This window comes from Scaptodrosophila lebanonensis, unplaced genomic scaffold, assembly GCF_003285725.1.
Source record: "Scaptodrosophila lebanonensis strain 11010-0011.00,11010-0021.00 unplaced genomic scaffold, SlebRS2 tig00001410-arrow-pilon, whole genome shotgun sequence".
Classification (NCBI taxonomy): domain Eukaryota; kingdom Metazoa; phylum Arthropoda; class Insecta; order Diptera; family Drosophilidae; genus Scaptodrosophila; species Scaptodrosophila lebanonensis.
In genome coordinates this window covers 1,300,538-1,325,336 of record NW_022060738.1, presented here as the reverse complement: position 1 = coordinate 1,325,336, position 24,799 = coordinate 1,300,538, and the positions used below count along the sequence as shown (strand labels likewise).

The following is a 24,799-nucleotide window of genomic DNA, read 5'->3' as shown; positions in this document are numbered from 1 at the left end:
GTCATGCCTCCACCTGCGCGTTTCATATATTCGTACTAAAATGGTATATATACACTTTTTTCCCTTTGCGGAAAAAGTGGGTAAACTTATAAAAAAGTACAACTCATCTCTAGCTTTCCACTCTTTTCGAAGAGAAATAAGCAATACCTTGAATTGATAACTTTGCACGAAATTGTCCGACAAAACATTTTTTACCCTTACATTTATAACCCTTTCATATTTTTAATATTATTAAAATACAATTAATAATAAGTAATTATTAGATTAGTAAACAATTACCTTTCAATTTCTAGGCGCCTAAATATCCATCGATCCATTGTAATGCAACATGAGCTCAAGTTTGGCAAGTGAATACAAAAATTTGAATCTTTTGTGCCTAACAGCTCAACAACAAAATTAATTAGTTCCAAACTCTTTTTATTATCAAAATTAGCAGTATAATTAAGAAATTCTATATTGAGCACTCGGTAAGTCAAGATTTCCAAACCTACTACGTTCTTTTGCGTTGCACATCCAAAAAAAAACTTGAGGTTGTTTAATAATTCCGTCCAGATATTGGGCAAAATACTGAAATAAAAAGATATTTTTTTTTGTTTTATTATAATAATTCGCATTCTAAGATTTATAACTTTTTAAACATTGTTATGCTGCACTGTGGGGCCTTAGGCCGAAACAGCTTGCGATCAATCAATCAAAAATTTCAGGAACGCTTTGGGGATTATGAATACACGTATCTAAAATTAAATTTCCCAGAGAGTAAGAAAATCTTACTCTTAAAGAAATCGAAACATGAAAAATTTAATATTATGCAAATACTTCATCTTTCAGGTATAATATTAGCTAAATTATATGACTAATCATTGATGTTTTGATTTGTATTGCTGGGTGTATTTTATGCATAATTTCATTAAAATTTGTTTTTAGGGTATTTTTTTACAGACAAAAAGGGGGTCGTTAACCTAGGTATAAATGGTATATATTACCCATAGTTTTGGTGAAGCGCAATTATCTAGTTTTGACTTAAAAAGCAGTCAGTTGTGCGCAATAAGCAGTGAATAGTATTTTTATAGCCTGTACCCAAAGGGTGAAAGGCTATACTAGTTTTGTGCGCATGTATGTAACACACAGAAGGAGGCGTGGCAGACCCCACAAAGTATATATATTCTTGATCAGGATGAGAAGACGAGTCGATATAGCCATGTCCAAAATTTTCAATTTAATATTTTATTATTAAATTTTGTATTATGCAGAGCAATGTTCATAAAAAATCACCTTTTTAGGTTTTTGAAATAAAGTTATTATTTGTGATAGTGAATTATATTTAACAAGATAGAACGCTACAGTCGAGCAAACCCGACAGTAAAATAGCCTGTACTCTCCACAAAAAGAAAAAATTAAAAAAAAAAAAATTTTTTTTAAATTAAATTATTAAAAAAAAAGAATGAATTAATTAATTAAAACAAGATAGAACGCTACAGTCGAGCAAGCCCGACAGTAAAATAGCCTGTACTCTCCACAAAAAGGAAAAATTAAAAAAAAATTAAATTATTAAAAAAAATGAATGAATGAATTAATTAAAATAATTAATTAAATTAAATTAGAATATTGATTTTTAAATTCCGAGAATTACGGAAGTTATAAGAAAAAATACGAATTGCGGGGGAGTGGGGGGGTGTATCAGAAAAAATAAACAAACTCGTTCTGCCTAGGGCTTATAGGAACCTTGATACCAATTTTATTTTGGTTATCCTAGCTCTTGTACTTACTGAGATCCTTGCGCTCATACAGACAGACGGTCAGACGAACAGACGGAAAACCTAAAAAGGTGATTTTTTATGAACATTGCTCTGCATAATGCAAAATTTAATAATAAAATATTAAATTGAAAATATTTGTTATTTTTTTTTTTAATTTAAAAATTTTGTTTTTATTTTTTAATTATTGAAAAAATAAAATATAACAATATTGAAAATAAATGTATCATTAAATGTTTTTTTATGTGAAAACTTGGCAGTTTTATTAGGCAAATATTGCACCGGCAACAAAATTTCAGCTCATATTGTGCAGCTAAATACCATAGCACAATTTGCAATGATATGATTTAAAGCTTACAAATTTCTCTTTCCAAGTAAATTTGTTTGATGAAAATATCTTTACCGCGTCAACAGCCCACAGCCCAAACGGCAAAAGCTATGAAGCTGAACTTTGGGCTCAAATATCCTATCGTAGTTTAGATGGGATTTTTAAAAATTCCAGCTCCAAAGGGGGAAAACTTAAAACTTGGTTTCTAAAATCAATAAAAGAATACAAATAAAACTGCATACTCGCATTTTTACATTTTTTCTTGGATACTGATGGATTTATATTGGCTTTCTTCGGGCACAAAAGGAAAAGAGAACTTTCTCTTGTGTTCTATCAGAAGCGTTTGTGCTCTGCATTTTTATTTACTTCTGGTTGTTCTTTTTGAACTTAAATTTATAATTGTTGCATACAAATCTTTTTTTTATATGCTCTACACTGTGTTGTGTTATCACACCATAACTTGTGCAGAGTTAAGTATCAAATCTACAATTTAATATTTTTGTCATCTGTTGCTGTGTTTTTTGTTAGTGCCTCTTTATTTTGTTTCTGCCTGCCGTCCTGTTTCAATAAGTTTGTGTGTGTTTCAGTGCATTTTTTTTTGTGGGGTCCGCCACGCCTCTATCTGTGTGTTACATACATGCGCACAAAACTAGTATAGCCTTTCAACCTTTGGGTGCAGGCTATAAAAATGGATGAGTTTAGACATTTTTTTGTCAATTCCAATGTTGATGTAGTTTGTGTGTCTGAAACGTGGTTGGTTTCTAGTCTTAGTGATCAATCTATATGTTGTGATGGGTATAATGTTTAGCGTTGATCGTGAGGGGCATGCGGGGGATGTGGACATATATGTAAAAAACAGTCTGAAATGTCAGATGATTAGCAAACAGCCGTTGGGCAGCAATATTGAATATCTGTTCTTGAAGATAACAACTCGCAGCAATACTGAAAGCATCCTTATCGGATGTGCTTATAGACCAAACAGGTTAACGGATTATAGCGATTTCATGAACACCTTTCACTCGGTTTCTCTAAAACATAACAATATTGTCCTAGCTGGAGATTTTAACAGCAATATGTTAACTGAACATCACCTCTTGGCATGGGACTTATAAACACTACTTTACCGACGCACTTCTCCAACACTTGTGATACCCTCCTTGACGTATTTTTTGTTAATGACACCAAAAAAAGCTATCCTATTTGACCAGCTTTCAGCGCCAGCTTAAACACGACATGATTTTCTTGACGTATGACATCTACAAAGAACAAAGTAACCATGCAATCTCTTTTAGGGACATTAGGAAAATTGACCATAGGCTACTGTATGAATACTGTGATAACTTAAACCTTGACGAAATATTTACTAAACCTAATGTTGACGAGCAGCTTGAACTGTTGAATAAAAACATTCAGCATCTTTTTAATACCTTTGTGCCACTGCGATACAAAGTTATCAAGCCAGTCGAAAACGAATGGTTCAGTAGGGATATCGGTTGTGCAATAAAAAACCGAGATCATGCTTACAAAAAGTGGAAACGCTACAGGACGGCGGCTTACCTTTTACATTATAAAAAACTTAGAAGAATAGTAGGGCTGAAGATCACAAATGCCAAACGTGCCCATTTTTCTGCCAAATTCACTTCAGTCCTATCATCAAATCAGGTTTGGACTGAGCTAAAAAAGTTAGGGATTGGGAAATGCAAACCTTCTTTAACATCTGAAGTAAACGTAGATGCGCTTAATAGCAAACTTGTAGACTTAGATGTACCTGAAGTCCACGAAAACGCGTACCTGAACCATACTTCCCTGATAAATTGTGATATTAGTTTTAGTTTTATGTGTGTTCGTCAATGTTTTGTTTTAGATTCCATCGTCAAAGTGAAGTCAAACGCCACTGGTCTTGATGAAATTCACCCAAAATTTTTAAAATGTTTACTCCCTAAAATCTTAAAGCATATTAAATATATTTTTAACTCCATACTTACTTTCCGTACAAATGGAAATTCGGACAAATAATCCCTATACCTAAGGGAGACAATGATTTTCGGCCAATTACCATTCTATCATATCTTTCAAAAGCATTTGAACAGCTAATGGCCAACCAAATTACTAACTTCTTGGTAGAAAACTCAATATTAACTGACAAACAATCGGGCTTTAGAAAAAATAGAAGCTGTATGTATAACATCACTGTTAAAAATTACAGAGGACATTCGCAAGCAAGTCGACAACAGTATGGTAACATTTCTTACATTTCTTGGCTATTCTAAAGCTTTTGACACAGTAAACCATACCATAATTTGCACAAAACTAAAAAGACTCTTCAACTTCTCTGACCCCGCAACAAGTCTAGTCCAATCGTACCTATCCGGTCGCCATCAAGCAGTTGTCACCTCGTGTAGTTTTTCGTCTTTTATGTCAATAAATTGTGGTGTCCCACAGTGATCAGTGTTAGGGCCTCTGTTATTTTCTATTATGACCTTCTATGTTTCGTGTCAAATTGCGAGATTCACTTTTACGCAGATAATGTCCAGCTATATGTTAGTCATCCGTTAAATAGAATAAAAGAATGTGTTAGTGTCTGTAATGACGATCTGTTAAAAATCAGTGAATGGGCGATAATGAATGATCTACAGTTAAACCCGAAAAAATTTAAATACCTGGTATTATATAAAAAGAAAATTTACCCACTCAATCTAGAGAAATTGAAACTCAGCAATGAGCATATCGATTGCGTAAAGAAGGCAGCGATAACCCTCAATGAGACTCTATCCTGGCATAATCACGTTAATAATGCAGTAGGAAGAACTTATAGTGCACTAAGGCACCTCTCTTTGACGCAGAATTTCCTCCCAGGCAAACTCAAGCTCCTTATTGCAAAGTCATACCTGATACCCTCATTATTTTATGGGGTTGAATTTTTTGGAAACTGCGATGCCGCAAGCCAGAATAAATTAAAAGTCGCCTTCAACAGCATTCCGCGATATGTCTATAACATTAAACGAAGAGAATCTATAACGTCATACGCTAACCAAATTTTTAACCTGACCCTTAACTCGTCGATAAAACTTAGGACTCTAATTTTCTTGCATAGAACCATTAATCGTAAAGAACCGTATTATCTGTATAACAAAATCTCATTTAGTTCATCAAGACCAATGATATAGTTTGCGAAAAATATAGGTTATCCAGTTCAGAAAAGCACTTTTTCATCTTTGCTGTTCGTCTGTGGAACGAGCTACCACATAAATTAAAAAAAATCAGCAGTGAAACGCATTTTAGAACTAGAATTGAAGCACACTATCATGAGTATAACTAATGAAAAAATCAAAAAGCACAACCTATACTATACATTTACATTCATTAGGCAACACTTACTACTTGTACTAATTTAATGATAATGATAAGAACAAAAGAGAAACAAGTAAAAAAGCTAAAGTCGGGTGTCCCGACGTTGAAATACTCTGTACATATGTTTACAATAATTATAGAAAATAAAAAAATTAAGAAAATAAAAAGAAAATTTGATCGATTTTACCTCTCTCGGTATTTGAACTCACGTAAAGGGTTTATAATTGCACATTTACATATCAATTGCGTCTGTGTGAGTGTATGTATGCCTATGCGCATCTATTCGTGTCTGTGTAAGCATTTTCGCAGTCAACCAAACAGCAACATCAAGAACAGCCGCGGGCAGCGCTTGTGCAGCGCTGCAGCAGCAAATATATTTATGGCTACAACTTCTCGTTAAATCGGTCTATCATAGTGAAACTTGGCATGTAAATGTGCAATTATACACCCTTTACGTGAGTTCGAATACCAAAGGAGGTAAAATCGATCAAATTTTTTTTGTTTAATTCCCTTACTTATTTAATTTCTATAATTATTCTAAACATATGTACAGAGTATTTCACAGTCGGGACACCCTACTTTAGCTTTTTTACTTGTTTTTTGTATTCTTTTATAGATTTGATTTCATTGGTGGTAAACTGAAGATTTTTCAAACAAACTTTGGAGCTCGTTTTCCCTACTTTGGAGCTCGAATATACCCAAATCCCTTCTTAGTGCGCACCAGAGAACTGCAACGAGTACTACATTTTCGGTCATACTCAAGTATTTACCCATACTCGGTATGATTATTTCATTTGGGTATAGTGACAAGCAATGACTGGTTGCGAACGAGCCCTCACACTCAGTTCGAATCAAAATTGCAAAAACTCAGTAGTGAGTGGTTGTGACCGAAACTTCGTGCATGAATGCAAGCAATGATTGATTTTAAACGAACCCTCACCAACCAGTCAGTTCGACTCACAACTGCAAAAACTCAGAAGTGAGCGGTTGTGACCGAAACTTCTTGCATGAATGCAAGCTATGATCGGTTGTGAACGAACGCTCGCCAACCAGTCAGTTCGACTCACAACTGCAGACTCAGAATGAGCGGCGGTGACCGAAATTTTTTGTCTGCGTGCAAGAAATGATCGAACTTCGTATTTAAATCATGCCCGCATGACCGAAATGACCAATGATATCGGCGGTTGCACGTGCACTTGCATTTTCTATTGCTTTTTCGGTATTTAGTTCAATAGTAACTTCGTATACAAGTATGTAAATGCATATAAATTAAAGAAGCCAACAAAACTATTAGCGAAAAGAATACCTTTCTTTTTATTTAAATTAAAAAAAGTTATGCTATTTTAATTTATATTAATTTGCTTTTTTTAAGCATATACTCGTTCGATCAAACGCTCATTCTGCAAAGTCTGGTTTGTTTTGATCAGGACCCAGTCATCTTAATCGAAGTGACCGAGCCTGAACTGTTTGAAAGCAAACCAATCAAGACCCTTGCTTGTTCGTAAAAATAGAAAGATTGCTCATGCAAGTTCGATCATAAGAAAAATGCTGAGAGTACTCAACTCGTTCAAGCTCGTTTGCAGCCAAGCAATGATCTTTTCAGCAAGGGTGGTCGAACATACTCATTGCAGTTCTCTAGTACATATGTATATGTATGTACATGCATATGACAATAGATAGCGCATGCATCAAAAAATAAACTGTACATATGTACATTTCAACGTTGCCAGACGTTTTAATATCAAAATTAAATGGCTCAGTCCCGCTTTTCAGGAATAACTCGACCACGCGTTCAGCGTGCTGATGAATTTTGGACGAGTATATAATTGTTAAATTTTACAGTGCTTAATTCTAGAAACTAATAGCCCTCAATGTCACAATCTGTATATTTATGCATATGTATGTATTTTATGTAGATGTAGACAAGGTGTGTTCCAAAGTAAACAGGACTTTAAAAAAAACAGAACAAATGGTTTTTTCGGCAAAATCAATTTATTTTATTCAAAATAGTCTCCTTCTCTTTCAATACAGCTTTTTGCACGATCCAAAAGCATGTCGAACGAGTATGCCGGTGCAAGCCTTTTGAATGGCCTCTACGTCTGCATAACGCTTTCCTTTCATGGGCAAATGCATTTTTCCGAAAAGGTAGAAGTCGCACGGTGCCATATCAGGTGAATACGACGAGTGGTTAATGGTTAAAATGTGAATTTTGGTCAAATAATCAGTCACAAGCGTCGATCGATTCTGAGCAATTTTTGGTCGTCAGTCAATTTGTGCGGAACAAACCGTGCACACACCTTTCGTAATCGATATTTCGGAGATGTTCAATTCCATTTCCATCAATTTCAATGATGATTTCGGCTGATTTTTGATGAGTTCACGCACAGTTTCGATGGAATTTTCGGTGATCACAAATTTTGATTGGCCCACATGTTGATCGTCATTTATGCCCTCACGACCACTTTGAAAACGTTGAAACCACTCGTGCACTCGGTTAAAGTTTTACCAAATTTAAAACATGAAATTCTCACTGGACAATCGATAAAGATAGCAGATTCTAACGCACCAGTCGAGATATAGATAGCGCCACCAGGGGCGCTAGATTCAAAAGTCCTGTTTACTTTGGAAGGTTTATAATCCAATGATTTCTTGGGTTGGAAAAGTGTCTTTTTTAAAGTTTTTAATCAAATTTACGATATTAGAAACCTCCCATACTTTCCATCTGTGGCACCAAGAATTGGTTTTGGGGAGAAGAGATTTCTGAGGCACCCCTGTATAAGAGATAAAAACACCAAATTTTGCACAAAGATGCCTTATGTGTGTACGCTGTACGAGTTAGTTTTATGTTTTTCGTTTCCCCCCACTTCACCTATAATGGGGTTGTTCCATAACGCCGTTCGTATAATCGTCTATATCTCGGAAGCTATAAGACCTACGGACTTCAAATTTTAGTCCAAGATGCACTATGTGAATACCCCTCACCACCGCAATTCCTGAATTCCCATTACTCCCGTAATTCTTGGAATTTTAGATTACAATTTGGCAAATGGCTACTGTTAGTGATTATGTGTCCGTATACTAAGTTTCATTATAGGCAGATTTATCAGGAAGTTATAGCCATACAAGAATATATCATATTTGGCCAAGCGCTGCCAAGCACTTATTGTTGTTGTTGCTTTGGTTCAACATTGTACTGCTTGCATGCTCATACAGACACGAATAGAAACGCATAGGCATGCATAGACACAATTCCTATGTAAATGTCTAATTATACACCCTTTACGTGAGTTCGGATACTAAAAGTGGTAATTTTTATACTCTGTACATGTAATTTACAGAAGTATATTAGGTTTGCGGGAGCTGAAAATTGTAACAGGCAGAAGAAGGCGTGGCAGACCCCACAAAGTATATATATTCTTGATCAGCATGACGAGACGAGTCGATCTAGCCCTGTCTGTCTGTCTGTCCGTCTGTCCGTCCGTATGAACACCTGGATCTCAGAGACTATAAGAGGTAAAATCGTTCCAATTTTTATTTTTTTTTTCATAATTTTTTTTATTTTCTATAATTATTGTAAACATATGTACAGAGTATTTCAAAGTCGGGACACCCGACTTTAGCTTTTTTACTTGTTTTTTTTTTAATTTTCGTAATTTTTAAAATTTATATAATTTTTCTACACATATGTCCAGAGTATTTCAAAGTCGGGACACCCGATAGCATTTCTATTCGTTTTTAAACATACTTCTTTTTGCCGTCCTCTGATTGTTTCGACGCCCTGAGACGGTCACTGCGGCACGGGCATTATTACAGCTGATCATATATATATATATATATATATATATATATATATATATATATATATATATATTATATATATATATATATATATATATATATATATACTTTGTGGGGTCTGCCACGCCTTCTTGTGCCAGTTACATTTTTAAGTTTGATGAGGTTGATTGGTTAAAAAATCCGGATTTTTCATACAAACTTTGGAGCCAGTTTTCCTCCTAATACTAATACATATGGAGGTTCTTCTGTGCAAACTTTTTTTTTTTTTTTTTTTTTTTTTTTTTTGTATTAATCTTTTTTTATTTATCGCATCTTCTCTCTAGGAGACTTACGATAAGTAGTAAAATCTTAATCTAATACAGTTATTTAATTAATTACAATTATTTTTTTTTTAACTGTTATTGCTGGGTGGGGAGGTCCCTTCGCCGGAGTCGTGTATGGCTAGCCTGACAAGTTAAATTCTGTGCAAGTCTGTTCGGATGGTTCCGAAGCTTAAGTTGGTACTTTGCTTTCACCTGGCGATTTCATCTTTTACAGATCCCACATATAAATCTTCGCGGATATTATCACTTCTTATGTACCTGGGTGCCCCAGTGATGGTGTCAGTATCCTCAATTGCGCTCTCTCGATTCAGAGCCATATGTCCAAATTGGTTTGAGAACAGTTTTAGTCGTGAACGGACGTTTATCAGCCAATGTAGATTAATAGCTTTTAGTTTTAGTTGATCTCTCTTCTCTTTGATGTGCTCACGCCAAATGGAAACAAAGGTATGATACGTCGGTTTCTTGTGGAATATTGATGTTATTTAGCGACAATGGAGGGCAGGTCTGTTTGTTTAGGGTAAAGGTGACATGTTTGCACTTTTGCTCGTTTACATGGGCAAGTCTGCTAGCCATTCTTCTATGGCCACGAGGTGAGATGATAAAAGTTCTGTGGCTCTTTTTGGGCACTTGGACCGACTTAGGATGGCAGTTTCATCAGCAAATGTCGAAATTGTTTTTTGACTGTTTGTCGGTATATCTGCTGTGTATATATTATACAGTGTTGGTCCAAACACGCTCCCTTGGGGTACGCCATCTTTAATTGGATGGTATTCGGAGAGGAAATCTTTGCATCTAACTGCGAAACTTCTTTGCTGTAGGTATGACTCCAGTATTTTGTGGATGTTCTGTGGAAGTAATATTTTGATTTTGTGAATTAAGCCATCCAGCCAAACGCGGTGGAAGGCTTGGGCGACATCCAGAAAAACAGCGGAGTAATACTCTCGTTTTTCAAATGCATTTCGTATCTCAGAGGTTATTCGGTTGACTTGTTCAACGGTTTCTTGTTTTTCGCGAAAACCAAATTGGTGATTTGGGATTGCACTGTTGGTGTGTAGGTGCTGCTTGATGCGATTCGAATATCTTCGATAGGCACGGCAGGAGATTGATAGATCTTTATGATGATGGCTGAGACTTGTCCTTTCCAGCTTTATGGATCATTTTGATGACCGAATTTTTCCATTGTTGAGGAAAATAGCCCCATTTCATCATGCTGTTGAAAATAATGGTGAGAAGATATACTGCACAGCTCGGCAATTCGATGATCATTTTGGGGGAAATTAAATCGTGGCCCGGCGCTTTTTTTGCTTTGAAACTTGGTCCTTAATGACACTTGTAACTTCTCCAACTTGAAATACGATAGGCGTGGTAGCTTCAAGATAATTGGTTGGTGGGAGCACAAAGCTATTTCTTGCAGGATGTGGTTTGAAGACTTTTTCTAAATGGGCGGCAAATACATTTGCCATCTCTTCGTTGCTGCGAGCCCACTTTCCTCTTTGTGTACGTATAGTAATGGTGATTCACTTTCGATTGGTGGACATACGCCTGATTTAGCTTTCCACAATGGGAATCGTTTGCTGTTTGGGAAGAGTTGCTCCATATAATCCATTTGAGCTCGGTGTTATTCATCTTCTAGGGCTTTGCGTAGTCTACTACTGGTTGGCTATTTTTAACCGCTCCTTCGATTCAGGTGATCTGTGGGCTTGCCACTCCCGCCGAAGTTTTCTCTTATTGCGAAGCAGCTCTTCAACGTGCCTGGGGACACGGCTGCATTTGTGAAGTTTATTAGCTGTAGTTATTGGAGTCTAATGTTTTGCCGCCAGTGACATTACAGACACTAACGCTTCAACTGAGGTATCTATGTCATTTTTACAATAAATGCTAGGGCAGTCATCAATATGGGATCTTACGTACTTCCTGTATTTAAGCCAATCTGTTTTTCTAGAAGTTAGAAAATGTGGGCGTTCCAATAACTGTGGATGGTCACAAAGGTGCAGAAGGATTGGCGAGTGATCCGATGATAGGTCTGATAAGTGCTCCACACGAATCTGAGCCTGTGGCACTCTTCTTGTAACAGCAAAATCTATCAAGTCGGGTTGCTTCTTTGGATCTGTGGGCCAATATGTAGGCCAGCCTGGAGAAATAAAATCAAGCTTGTTTCTTGGTGTTATTATGGCGTTATATAGTTGTCTTCCTTTCGGGGTGATGAGTCGGAATCCCCAATGGGTGTGTTTTGCATTGTAGTCACCAGCTGCTATAAGCCAGTCACCTAACAGATCGATGAATTTTACAAATTCTGCTTCAGAAATAGAAAAGCGCGGTGCGCAGTATACTGCGGATATGCTTAAGTAGCCGCTTTGAGTTTCGATTTGATTTGTTGTGGCCTGTAAATAAGTTGTAGCAAATGATGGCAGCGGATAGTGTCTGCTGATGCTTTATAAGAATGCCAGTACCTCGGTTTGTCGCATAGAAGTTGTAACCATTGAGATGAAAATAATTTTTGTTTGTTAGGTGAGTCTCTGATATGAGCATGGCGTCAATGTCATGATGATCGAGGAACTGCAAGAGCTCGGATTTGTGCTGTGAAATACCATTTGCATTCTAGAAACATATTTTTAGAGAGACCATTTAATTAGATTTCTGTTTGATAAGTAATTCCAGGAGGGGATTTTGATTGCGCATAATTTCCTGCATCGTTTGTTGTATTGCTACCATTGTATTGGTGAGAGTTGCCAGAATTGATTCAATTCCACTAGGCAATTGGGATGGATCCGCATTGGGCTGCTGAGCAGTCATTTCTGGCCTCTGTTGCGGTACCTGATGGTGCATTGTTCCTGCAGTGGTTTGTTGAAGTTTCGGTTTAGAAACTGAGGCACACGACTCGTTAGTGTTATTTAACGCCTGAGCAAAAGATACTCATGGAATCGTAGTTGGTGGTATATACGGCAAGTTTTATAATGGCAGGGTTTCGAGCTGCGTTTTTTTGTTGGCTTATGCGACTTTTTAACTCTTTATACACAGGGCAACCTCTATAGTTGGCAGTATGGTTTCCCCCACAATTGCTACATTTCTTCGCAGATGGGTCCTCCTTATTTACGGGGTAGGACTCAGAGGGGTGTACATCCCCGCAGGCAACGCAAACTGCACGTAGGGTACAATAGGTTTTTGTATGCCCATATTCCTGGCAGTTTGTTCATTGGACAGGTCCATTTCGCTTATGCGGTTCCTCAACTGTAATTCTACGTTGCAGTAGATATTGCAGCTTATAAATTTGGTGAACTTCGTTTTTACCTTTAGGCATGGAGTCAGGTGTCAATTCTACTCTGAACATTGGTTGGGGAATTTTATTTTTGTTTATTATGTTCATGGCCATTTTGACTTCAAAGCCCTTAACTTTTGGTGCATCTTTTATCTCTTCGACTGGAACGGTTGGCTCTATTCCTTTGATGACCACTTGTAGTCCCTTGCTACTTTTAAGTTGGTACGTGTAGTAACTCATTTTTTCATCGTTTAGGTATTTGGCCACTGATCCATAGTTTTTTTCGTCGTTGACTTGTATTTTAATTTCATTGATGTTACCTCTTCTTATCGACGTAACATAGAATTTGTTTTCGCCAATTTTATTACTGAGTTTTTTAACAAAATCTGTACAATTTGCTTGACGCACATAAATAGGTGGCGGCTTTAGTTGCTTGGCCTTTGGTGTTTCAACGCTATTTTTTTCTGCTTCGCTGAGAATCGCGAATCTATTGTTTTTCAGCGCTTCATTTGGCACAGTGTTTTCCGATGTTTTTGTTATTTTAGGTGCGTTGGTTTTTTTCGTTGATTGTGGGCTTAACCTTCTTTTAATTTGGACATAGCGATCGAGCCCGGTCTGTGTTAGCGTTCTGCTTGCGCTTTTTGTACTTTTCGGTTTAGAGAGGGGGAGCTGGTCGCACTGAGTTGACAATACCGGGCGCTGAGAGACTGCCGTTGTTGTTGTTGTCGTTGTTACAGTCGAAGACACAGTTGTAAGCGAAGGCAATGTACTGGTCGTTGTTGGTTTCAGAAGCTCGTTGGTAAGGCTGGAGGGGTCTGGGGAGGGGCACTGGGCACTCCATGACCCACATTGCAATGTGCTGACTGAGCATATTATAGTGCGCGAGAGAGACGCTCTCTCCAACTTGCAGTGATGCAGTTGTTTCAGGTGCCGTTACCTCTGGTGAGCGTATGGTGAAGTATGCGTTGTTGGTACGAACAGCCGAAAGTCGACGGTCGTCTTGTTGTTGTTGCTGCTGTGCACGAGTTTTGCTCATTTTTTCTTTGGTAAGCAAGCTTGCGCTCTTACTCAACAGCATTGCTTTATTTCAAGCAATAGTCCACCCTTTAACAGATAATTTATATGGGTAACACGAGCACAGGTGCTCATGCGTACCCTAAGCGTCTTTTCGCGAATTAAATTGGTGTTAACTGCACTTTAAATTTGTTACACGGCGGAGCGATAAAAGAACACGTCCGACGTCGTTGAACATTCGAATGCGAATCCAAACGTAACGGGCAGACTGTCAGATGTAGTTTTACTAAATTATAATATACCTGTGTGCTTTTGTCGATTTATCATACAGGAGTTCCATAAATAATAATTGAATACCGAAAAAATCACGGAAATCGGGCGTATCTGCAAAATCCCAGACAGGTAATCCGAAAAAATCGCTGAAAAGAGAAATTGTGTGTTTATATTATATTGCGTAATTTACATTTAATATTAATGTTAGAAAAAAACACATTACGCTTATCTAAAAAAATTTGTACTTTTCCCTTTAAACCAACAAGTTTTAACCGCTTTACTTAAGATCCGAAATTAATTGTTATTTACTATAACAATATTAACTTGTGATTGGAAAAACTATATGTAACGGCTGATCTGTAAATGCAAACAGCGTCCCACCGTCTGATGATTTTAAAATTGTTATTTTTCCGTTGATGGTTTCGCGCTATCTTTATATTACTGCTATTTTTCGACGTATTTAGCTGTATGTACCTCAATATTTTCGCTCTTGAACCAACCCAAGTGTCTTGCTAGCGGAACAAACCCTTAAACTACTGAAATGGCAAAATCATGAATTGCCCATTGCCAAGTGCTGCATGCGAAACCAGATAACAAGGGCCAGCATGTGGTCCTGCAAAAAAGGTCCAAAAAAGCAGAGCAGCCCACCATACGGAGTCAGCACAAGAAAGAAAACGGCGCATGGACGGATAGCAGCAACCGCTTTAATTGAGATACACTTATCAGACTGTACGGACGACACCGGAAGCAGCATGGATGATGGAACAGCGATCCAAAGCATCCAAATACCGGAGAAGATTGGATGAGCCTTGGACCCGTTCGGAAGTTACAAGTTTGTCGGATAAGATGAAATCTTTCCAGCCACGCCAAGACAAGAGGCATTAAAAACCAGCTGAGCTGCAGAAGAGTTCACGCGGAATGGGACCCCACGACCATAACGAAAACGATACATGGAGGAACACTATAGTAGGACAGGCTACTCTGCTCTACATGCAAGATTCAAGCACACAACAACATCTATAGGATCAGAGAATTGGAAGGAAGAAACCCATGCGCAACCAAGATATTCACGGACGGCTCAAAAATCGAGGCAGTAACCGGGGCAGCAATTAACTGTGCAGAGCATGTACTCATACACACGTATGAGCAGCGCGGCACCGTGCAACTTCCAGGAGGAAGTATTAGCCGTAGGTGGTCCTGCGACTGAAAAACAGAGAGGAATGCAAGCAGGTGCATATCTACGGGGTCCCCAGCCCCCGGGGCATTGTGGGCAATGAGATGGCAGACACTCTTGCTAAGCAATGAGTAAATGTTGCCCAAACAGATATAAACAAAGTACCTATACCACCAAAAGGGAGCATAGGGCATGGAATGAGGCAGAAGGACAGTGGAACAACACAACCAACTGCAGAACAGCACGCACGATGTGCAAGGGTAGAGACCACAAACACATACAATTCCTCCTGGAACGCCAGAGAAAGGAGTGCAGGCTCATCACTGGCCTAATGACGGGTCACTGCTTGTAGTACTGGATTGAAATTGTTTCGCTAATAACTTTTCTTTGAATTAACCGATTTGGAGAAATTGTAAAGTAAAATAAATAATTGTATATTGATACGTGTGCCAAGTTTTGTTTATATTACTTTTAAAATGTGGACAGTATTGATTAAATTCTACCATTGCACGACCGCTACACGCGTTGACAGAGGCTAAGCGTGACTTTTTATGGGACGAAGCAGCTACTGGCGCCTTTGAGTCGCTGAAAACTAAGCTGACATCGGCTCCCATACTGGCGTTTCCAAGTGAAACTGGCGAGTTCATACTGGATACTGATGCCTCCGACAGCGGCGTGGGCGCAGTTCTTAGCCAAATCCAAGAAGGCGTTGAACGTGTCATCGAGTACTACAGAAAAAGCTTGCAGCCGGCCGAGCGCAACTACTGCGTCACACGACGAGAGTTACTAGCGGTAGTGAAAGCCACCAAACACTTTCATCACTACTTGCATGGGCGCGAATTCTTACTGCGCACGGATCATGCTTCATTGATCTGGCTGTGCAACTTCAAAGAGCCAGAAGGACAGATAGCCCGTTGGATCGAGCGACTGCAGCAGTACAACATGCGCATTCAACACCGTGCTGGTACCCAACACGGTAATGCAGACGCTCTATCACGGCGGCCATGCGGGGATTGTCGTACTTGTGAGCGAGCTGAGCGACGCGATGGACACTTCGTGCTGTTCACCCAAATCATGGCAGCCAGTTATGGGCAGCAACAGGAAGCTGACAAGACACTGGCCGTCGTCCGCCAGTGGGTATCCAGTGCAGAACGCCCACCAAAATCAACCTTGTGGGGCAAGTGCCCTACCTTGAGAGCATTCTGGCACCTTCTTGATCGCTTGCAGCTTGATCAGGGTGCACTTACGTTGAAGACGACTAGTGGTGTTCCCGTGCTCGTGGTTCCTGAGGCACTCATTGATGACAGTATTCGCAGCATTCACAACTCTACGACCGGCGGACACTTTGGTGTAAAGAAAACTATGGCCAAAGCGAAAGCTCGATTTTTCTGGATTGGCCAAAGCTCGGATGTCGCACTCTGGTCTGCACGGTGTGACGTTTGCGCCGCTCGTAAGGGCCCTTCACGCAAAACCATCGGGCAATTACAGCCCAGCGCTATCGGCAGCCCATTCGAACGGCTGGCGATCGACATGCTGAGGCCACTGCCACTCACCCCACGCGGCCATCGCTATATTGCAGTGGTGATGGACTATTTCACTAAATGGCCCTAGTGTATTGCACTACCAAACCAAACTGCTGACACAGTTGCACGCGCACTAATCCAAGAAGTCTTTTGCAGGTTTGGCGCTCCATTTATTCTCCATTCAGATCAAGGTCGCAACTTCGAGTCGGAACTTTTCCAATGCTGCCTGCGCCTCCTGGACGTGGAAAAGACACGCACCACGCCTCTACATCCCCAGTCTGACGGTATGGTGGAACGATTCAACCGTACCCTTTTGGACTACTTGGCCAAATTCGTCTCTGCTAGTCAGCGTGACTGGGACGAACTCTTGCCCCTCGCTATGTGGGCATACCGCTCAGCAACCAACGAAGCCACCGGATTCTCCCCGGCTATGCTGGCGCTTGGCCGTGAACTGCGGCTCCCTTGTGAGTTGATTTACGGCCTGCCTTGTAATGACGAAACGCCCTACCCTATCTTCGTGGAGAACTTGCGCGACCAACTCAAAACGGTTCACACTGTGGCCCGTCAGCAGCTGCAATCAGCTGCCGCCAACAACAAGATGCGATACGACATGAGAGCGAATCCCAGGGAGTTCGTGCCCGGCGACAAAGTCTGGTTATATGCACCCGCCCGCAAAGTGGGTCGTTGCCCCAAGCTGCAGTCGGACTGGATTGGACCTAGCCTGGTCGTGCGTCGCATATCGGACCTTGTGTACACGGTGCGCCTGCCTGGCAAGCGATCTACAAAAACTGTGCACGTCAACCGACTCGCACCCTATGGAGAAGATGGTCAAGATGTACTCGGCCAAAAGTCTCGAGTCTCAGCGGGGGGTAATGTAATGCAAATTGGTAGTACATAGTTCAAACTGCGAGCTTGGCGCTCAAGTATCGATTTGCACTTATCGATACGCCCCCATGCGCCACATATCAACAGCTGTTTGTTACAAGATCCATGTTGCCGCAGCCAACTTCAAGGATTCAACCGCAACTAACTTTAAGGAGTTGCTCTCTTCCTGGTGTGCGCTGGACCGACACGGTTGTGTTCTCCGCTGATGCGGATCTTTCAAGCATCTCCATATGTGTAAATTAAATCCTTAAGTATTTGGGCCATCTGCCTGTTTTGATCGCCATTGAAGGCTAATAAAGTGAAGTAAAGGAAAGCTGAGTTGAACGGCGCAATTATTTCTTTGGCGCTGCTGTTAAATCTTTGAAAGTGGGCCCTTCTCTGACAAGCGTCGACGAGCGCCACGAGCGCCTCCGCTATACAGATTTGTTGCTGCAGCCACTTCGCCAGCCGCCACGCTGCCGGTCCCTGCTGCTTTACACACCTGCCCGCTATTGTTTTGCGAAGGGAATCGCCGATCACCGCTCGGCCAAAGGGCGATTTACGCTACAATACAAAACATTTTGTCCTGACTGACTGACTGATTGGTGATCAACGCACAGCCCAAACGGTAAAAGCTAGGAAGCTGAAATTTGGACTGAAGTATCCTTTCATAGTGTAGGCTGGCAATAAGAAGGGATTTTGGAAAATTCGAGCTCCAAAGGGGGGAAAACTAGCTCCAACTACATTAATTAACTAAATTAATTTAATTAATTAACTAAATTAAATATAAACTAGAAAGGAATGCTAAAGTCGAGCAGGCTCAACTCTTAAATACCCTGTACCACCCCACAAAAAAAAAATTTAATTTAATTAATTAATTAATTTAATTAATTAACTAAATTAAATATAAAATATTCCATACAAGCATACATACATTTTCATTTACATCAGAATCGTGTCTATGTGTGCTTGTGTACTTGTACAAATGTATGTATGTGTGCATTGGGTATTGTTATATGGCTATAACTTTCTTTCTGATCAACATATCATAATGAATTTGGTATACGGATATATAATTACTAATGTGGATGTGTCTACCAAAATTCCAAGAATTACGGGAGCTATAGAAAATTGTTAATAGGGGGGAAGTAGGGGGGTGGATCAGAAAAAATGAACAAACTCATCCTTTCACGGGCTCAGGAGAATCTATACCAAGTTTGGTTATTCTAGCTCTTATACTTTTGGAGATCCTTGCGTTCATACAGACAGACAGACAGACGGACAGACGGACATGGCTATATCGATTCGGCTTGTCATGCTGATCAAGAATATATATACTTTGTGGGGTCTACCAAGCCTCCTTCTGTGTGTTCCATGTGCACTCGCACAAAACTAAACTAATATACCCTTGTACCCCTTGGGTACAGGGTATAAATATAGAAATATGTTTTTTACTTGCCATCATATGCAGCAACAACAAATAACAAAGAACGCAAATATCAAATACAATAGTTGGGGACATCACATACACACACTCACACACACAACAAGCAACAGTTCGTGTATATGTATGCGGTTCTCTACATACGGTTGAAAAAGTAAAGAGAAACAAAACAAAGCAAACCCTATGCATGCATATGTACAAACATATCTATGTATGCCTGTGTGTATATGTATATACATTCGTATGTATGTATGTAAACATTGGACAATCGAGCCCTGTTATTTGATTGTAATAAATAATGTTCTATGGTTTTAAATCAAAGTTTTTAAACTAAAAACAACAACAAATTCAAGTTATTGGATTCTTTCGTTTTGATAATTTACGCCTGTTTATTGCAGAGGCAAAATGCCAAAAGTTTACAGTTACCGTCGCTAGGCAACGACTGGGTAAGCGATAGTAAAGCAGAAGCCGAAAACGGACCTACATACGCATATTTTGCTTCGCATTGCGGGCAGATGTATGGCTCGCTCTTATTTTTCGCTGAAAGTTTACAGTTAGCTTTGGTCGCTTGCCGCTTACTTTGTTTTTTGTCGCAATAGTTCTCGCTACCTGCTGTTAGGTATGGATATAAATTTGTATGTACCATATATATTTGTAAATATATGCATATAAGCATATGTAAACAAACACATATGGCATCAAAAATAAAATGGCGACATTTCTAGCATACACATGTATGTGTGTTTGTACAAACATATTTAATAATGCAACGGATTCATACGTACATAGTATGCATACATATGCACATACATAAACACATACATATGTATAGTAGAAAAATAATTTAACTACTATAAACTATGAGAGAGAGGCAGAGAAATTATGCAATTCATGTACATATGTATGTGTATGTATACATATACATATACATACACACATACATACATATGTGATCAAACTAGCAAAATAGTTAATCGCCGACTATCGATTGTCTGTAGAAAAAAATCGATGTTTTTTTGATGCAATTTGATGCATCACCATATTTCGTCGATGTATTGCGATATATCAATGAAAAATATCGATGTTTTCGATAAATCGCATTTAATTTTAATATATATAATCAGAACAGAAAAGCGTACGTTAGTATTTAATTAAATTCGAGCTCCAAAGGGGGGAAAACGAGCTCCAACGTTTGTATGAAAAATACACAATTTTTATCCGATTAACTTCAAACTTAGTTTGTATACTCTCACAAAGAATACAAAAAAAACTGTATACTTGGATTTTCAATATTTTTCCTGCGGCCTGAATAATAATGATTTTCCGGTGGAAAATTCGGTAAACGAAAAGCTATGTGCAATCAACGCACAGCCCAAACGGTTAGAGCTAGGATGCTGAAAATTGGACACATGTTGTCTTCAGTGGTGTAGGTGAGCACTAAGAAGCGGTTTTGGAAAATTCGAACGCCAAAGGGGGGAAAAGTAGCTCCAAAGTTTGTTTGTTTGTTTGTTTCTGAATCGATCAACTTTAAATTTAATTTTTATAATCTATAAAAGAATACAAACAAAACTGCATACTCGGTTTTTCGAATTTTGTGTTGGAGCTTTAATTATTGGGGTTTTAATATTTATTCATTTTTTCAAATGAAAAGTTTGTGTTATAAATTTTGTCCGATCGATTTCAAATTTGGGTAATATAATCTACGTAACTAAAATTACAACTTTGCATTTAACGATTTTTAAAATATGCATTTTACAAATGCAGGCAGAACAAACAATACAAAATATGAAACAGTTGGGGACAACTAAGTATACATACACACACACATACATATATACAAGCAGCTGTTCGTGTAGTTGCGTGCAAACGGTTGAAGTAGCCAAAGCAAAATGTGAGACACTAATGTGTGAATGTTCATTTGTACAAATGTATGTACATATATACATACATACATATGTATAAAAGTACATTCGTCTTGCACTGACAGGGCAAGAAATGTTAATTAATTAAAAATTATTAACATTATAACATAAACATTTTTATGTTATTTTTTCTTTGTTTAGTACATTTGGCATAAGGGATTTTAGGACAACGGACTACAAGGGCGTACGCAGGTTGGGCAGGGGGGACATTGCTCCCCTTAGAAAGAATTTCGCATTATGAATTACACCGGCACCATATGTATTACATACGTACATACATATATACATACGTCTGTATGTATAGTATGTACATATGTACATCAATAAGTATGTATGTACGTACATACATTCTTATATACATATATAGGTTTGTATGTATGCAGTGGGCCATCGAACACTGTTGTTTAATTGTAATAAATAGTGTTCTATGTTTTCAAATCAAAATTTTTAAAACAACAACAACAAGTTATTGGCTCGCAAAACTTCTTTCGTTTTGACCATTTAATGTTAATTGCAAAGGCAAAACGCCAAAAGTTTACAGTTACCGTCGCTAAGCAACGACTGCGTAAGCGATAGTAAAGCAGAAACCGAATAACGGAGCTACGCATATTCTGCTTCGCATTGCGGGCAGATGTATGTATGTATGATTTGTTCTTATTGATCTCAATAAATAATTAGATTTTATTATTTAAATATTCTGCTTATTGCATTCAAACTTCGATATTTTGATGGTATCGGTGGCTTCAACTATCGAAAGTTTTACTCTAGCCAATTGAGATGAGAATTGTCAGTGCTTTTTGATCGTGGCTCATCGCTGCACGGCATTGACACGAGTTTGTGCGTAACCGTATTGACTTAATATGGCACGAAAAGACTCAAATGTGAATTTAAAATTAGGATATACCTTTATAAGTATTCCCCTTTTTTGCACATAGTCTATCTTAAAACGTTGCGTTATCTCTATATATAAAAGAGTTTGTCCTGACTAATTGGTGATCAACGCACAGCCCAAACGGTAAAAGATGAAATTTGGACTGAAGTATCCTTTCATAGTATCCATCATAGTGTAGGAGCACACTAAGAAAAGCTTTTGGAAAATTCTAGCTCCAACGGGGGGAAAACGAGCTTTAAAAAATATTAGTTATAGTGGTCATGTTCGTTGAACGAAATAGTTTGGCAAGAACAAAAATGTAACGGACTACTGAACAATTTTTTGTCAAGAACAGAAAATGTTCATTTAAATACCTTAAATGCCTTCCTACTGGTAACTTATAAGGTGAAAACATATGGGTAGGTTATGCACACACAAAATAAATACAATTGGAAACATTATATTGAGCCGGGTTAAGACGGGCAATACCTGCTAGTAATTCTATACGACACCTTTTTTGTTTGGTGCCATGATAATTGATTTCTGTATACAAAATAACATAATTAATTAAACCAAGAATGGCTAAAAGTAAAAGCAATCTTAACAAAAACAATTTGTACGGCTCAGCACATTCAAACAAGAAAATGCAAACGTATGTGTTACACATGTACATACGGCGTGCAACAGACTTGATCCACTTTGCTTTGGCGCTGTTTGCACGATTGTGCAATTGTACAGCTTTACAAATACTATTTAATCTTTCAAGTACATTTAATACATGCATTTAAAAAAAATTACGTCTCTTTGTCTATTTAGACTGAAATATATTTATGTTTTATAAAAGGCGTGCGCCCAAAGTCAGAAATCAAACTCGATTTTTGATGCATCAATTTATGTCTGATATTGATAACAAGCTCGATATTTCGAAAGCAAATATCGATGTTTTATTGCACATCGATGTACGTTGAAGTAAAATAAATATTTTCGAATTACGGAGTCCGTACCTTCCTGAAAATTATTTATTGTTCGTAGTGAATTTCTGCCATGCGTTAGTGTCATTTATTGTGATTAGCTAATTTTTCAAGTGAAACTGTGGTAGCAAGTCGCAAACAAGTGCACATATTATAAATTATAAGATACCATTATTGAAATCTTCTGTTAATTGCATTCAAACTTCTATGAAACTATCGATAGTAGCGGTAGGTTCAACTATCGAAAGTTATACTCTAGCAAATTGAGATGGGCATTTTTAGTGCTTTTTGCTTTTTGAAAAGACACAAATGTGAATTTAAAATTAGGATATACTCTTATAATTATTCCCCTTTTTGGCACATAGTCTATTTTAAAAAGTTGCGTTATCTCTATATATATCAAACAGTTTGTCCTGACTGACTGACTGATTGCTGGTCAACGCACAGCCCAAACGGTAAAGCTTAAATTTGGACTCAAGTATCCTTTTATAGCGTAGGTGCCCACTAAAAAAAGTTGAGCTCCAAAGGGGGGAAAACGATCGACCTAAAACTTGGTTTGTAAAATAAATAAAAGAATACAAATAAAACTGCATACTTTATTTTTTGAACTTTTTCTTTGAAACTAATTAGTTAAGGCTTTCATGGGGCACAAAAGAAAATCGCGTCAACAGAAAAGATGTATATAGATGGAAGGTGAAAAGTGCAGTCGAGCTTTAGTATAGCCACGAAGCCGAGCAGTTGCATTGGCCAGGCCTGTACCTGCAGATGTCGCCGAGTACGTCCGCAAATGCCTGTGCTGCCAGCGTTTCCAAGCCCAACAACGACAGGCGGCCGGCAAAATGCACTTCCGGCCAGCGGCAGCAGCGTGGGATGTCATATGCCCCGACTTTGTGGGACCGCGGTCCAAAAGGGGCAACGCATATCTGGTGATGCTTGTAGACAAATTCAGCAAGTGGACGGAGCTGGTCCTAATCCACACCGCAACAGCAGCGGCAGTAAAACTGGCGCTGCGAGAATGAGAACACTTTGGTACGCCGAAACAACTTGTCACTGACAATGGCGCCCAGTTCATGAGCCACACACTGTAACAATTCCTCACGTTGCACTATGGTTTTTTCCCCGTTTTTTTTTTGGCAGAAAGTCAAAAAAAAATTTTGTCCAAATATAAAAAATTTTATTTTTATTTTATTATAAATTGTTTAATTAAGCGAAAATTAAATTAATTCCTGCTGATATGGCAACACCATTTTCTTGGCGCGCAGTCAAAGTTACCTGATTGTGTGAAACACATGTATTTGTGATTTTGGCAGCAATTTTTGGTAAACTTTCAGAGCTTCCAGAATTAAGAAAATAACCCATAAAAGTTAAGTTATATAATGGAAAACGTTAATCAAGGTATGTAAAATTATAATCCAAAACTGTTTTTAAGCGATGAAGTGTGTTCGTGTAATTGTGCCATGTGTTGTTCATGTGCTTTTTTTAAAATTAACCTTTATAAGTTGCGCTGTGTTTCGTGGAATAGTACTTTTGAATAGTTGCAAAAAGTTATAAATGTGGAAATACTAACTAATATATGTTTATTATGGAATTACTAAAGGACTTCGTCCCAATCAGCACGTTTTCTGTAAAATTGCGTTTGTTGCAGCAAAGCTACTGTTTGGGCATGCAAACATTGTTGACATTTGTAGCAGCAACAAAGACTCAGAATACGCATTTAAGCAGAATATATTACAGAAAATTAACGTAAGCATCTTAGTTGAATACAATACTATGTTAATATCGGTAAAAGTAAAATCCTTCTCCAATTATATTAAAAAACACATGCCAAGTTGTAATCAAACTTTAAAGCCATTCAAAAAAAAACACAAGTTGTTTTGCTTTTAACATGATTGTTGATGTTGATGGCGATTTTGAGCCGTGATAGAAAACGCTG

At 38.3% G+C, this 24,799-nt stretch overlaps 1 protein-coding gene across 4 annotated transcripts in view; it reads right to left on the bottom strand.

The window, feature by feature from the left end:
• LOC115630798 (calcineurin-binding protein cabin-1-like) overlaps window positions 1-24,799 on the bottom strand; it is a 285,450-nt gene that overhangs the window by 143,691 nt on the left and 116,960 nt on the right. For 2 of the 4 annotated variants that reach the window (XM_030527455.1, XM_030527459.1), the window contains exons 7-8: window positions 14,127-14,243; window positions 280-567 (exon numbers count right to left, since the gene is read on the bottom strand). In XM_030527455.1, the coding sequence (XP_030383315.1) occupies window positions 280-567; window positions 14,127-14,243 (405 nt within the window). The remainder of the gene's footprint in view (window positions 1-279; window positions 568-14,126; window positions 14,244-24,799) is intronic. The other 2 variants (XM_030527457.1, XM_030527456.1) reach the window with 2 other exon arrangements.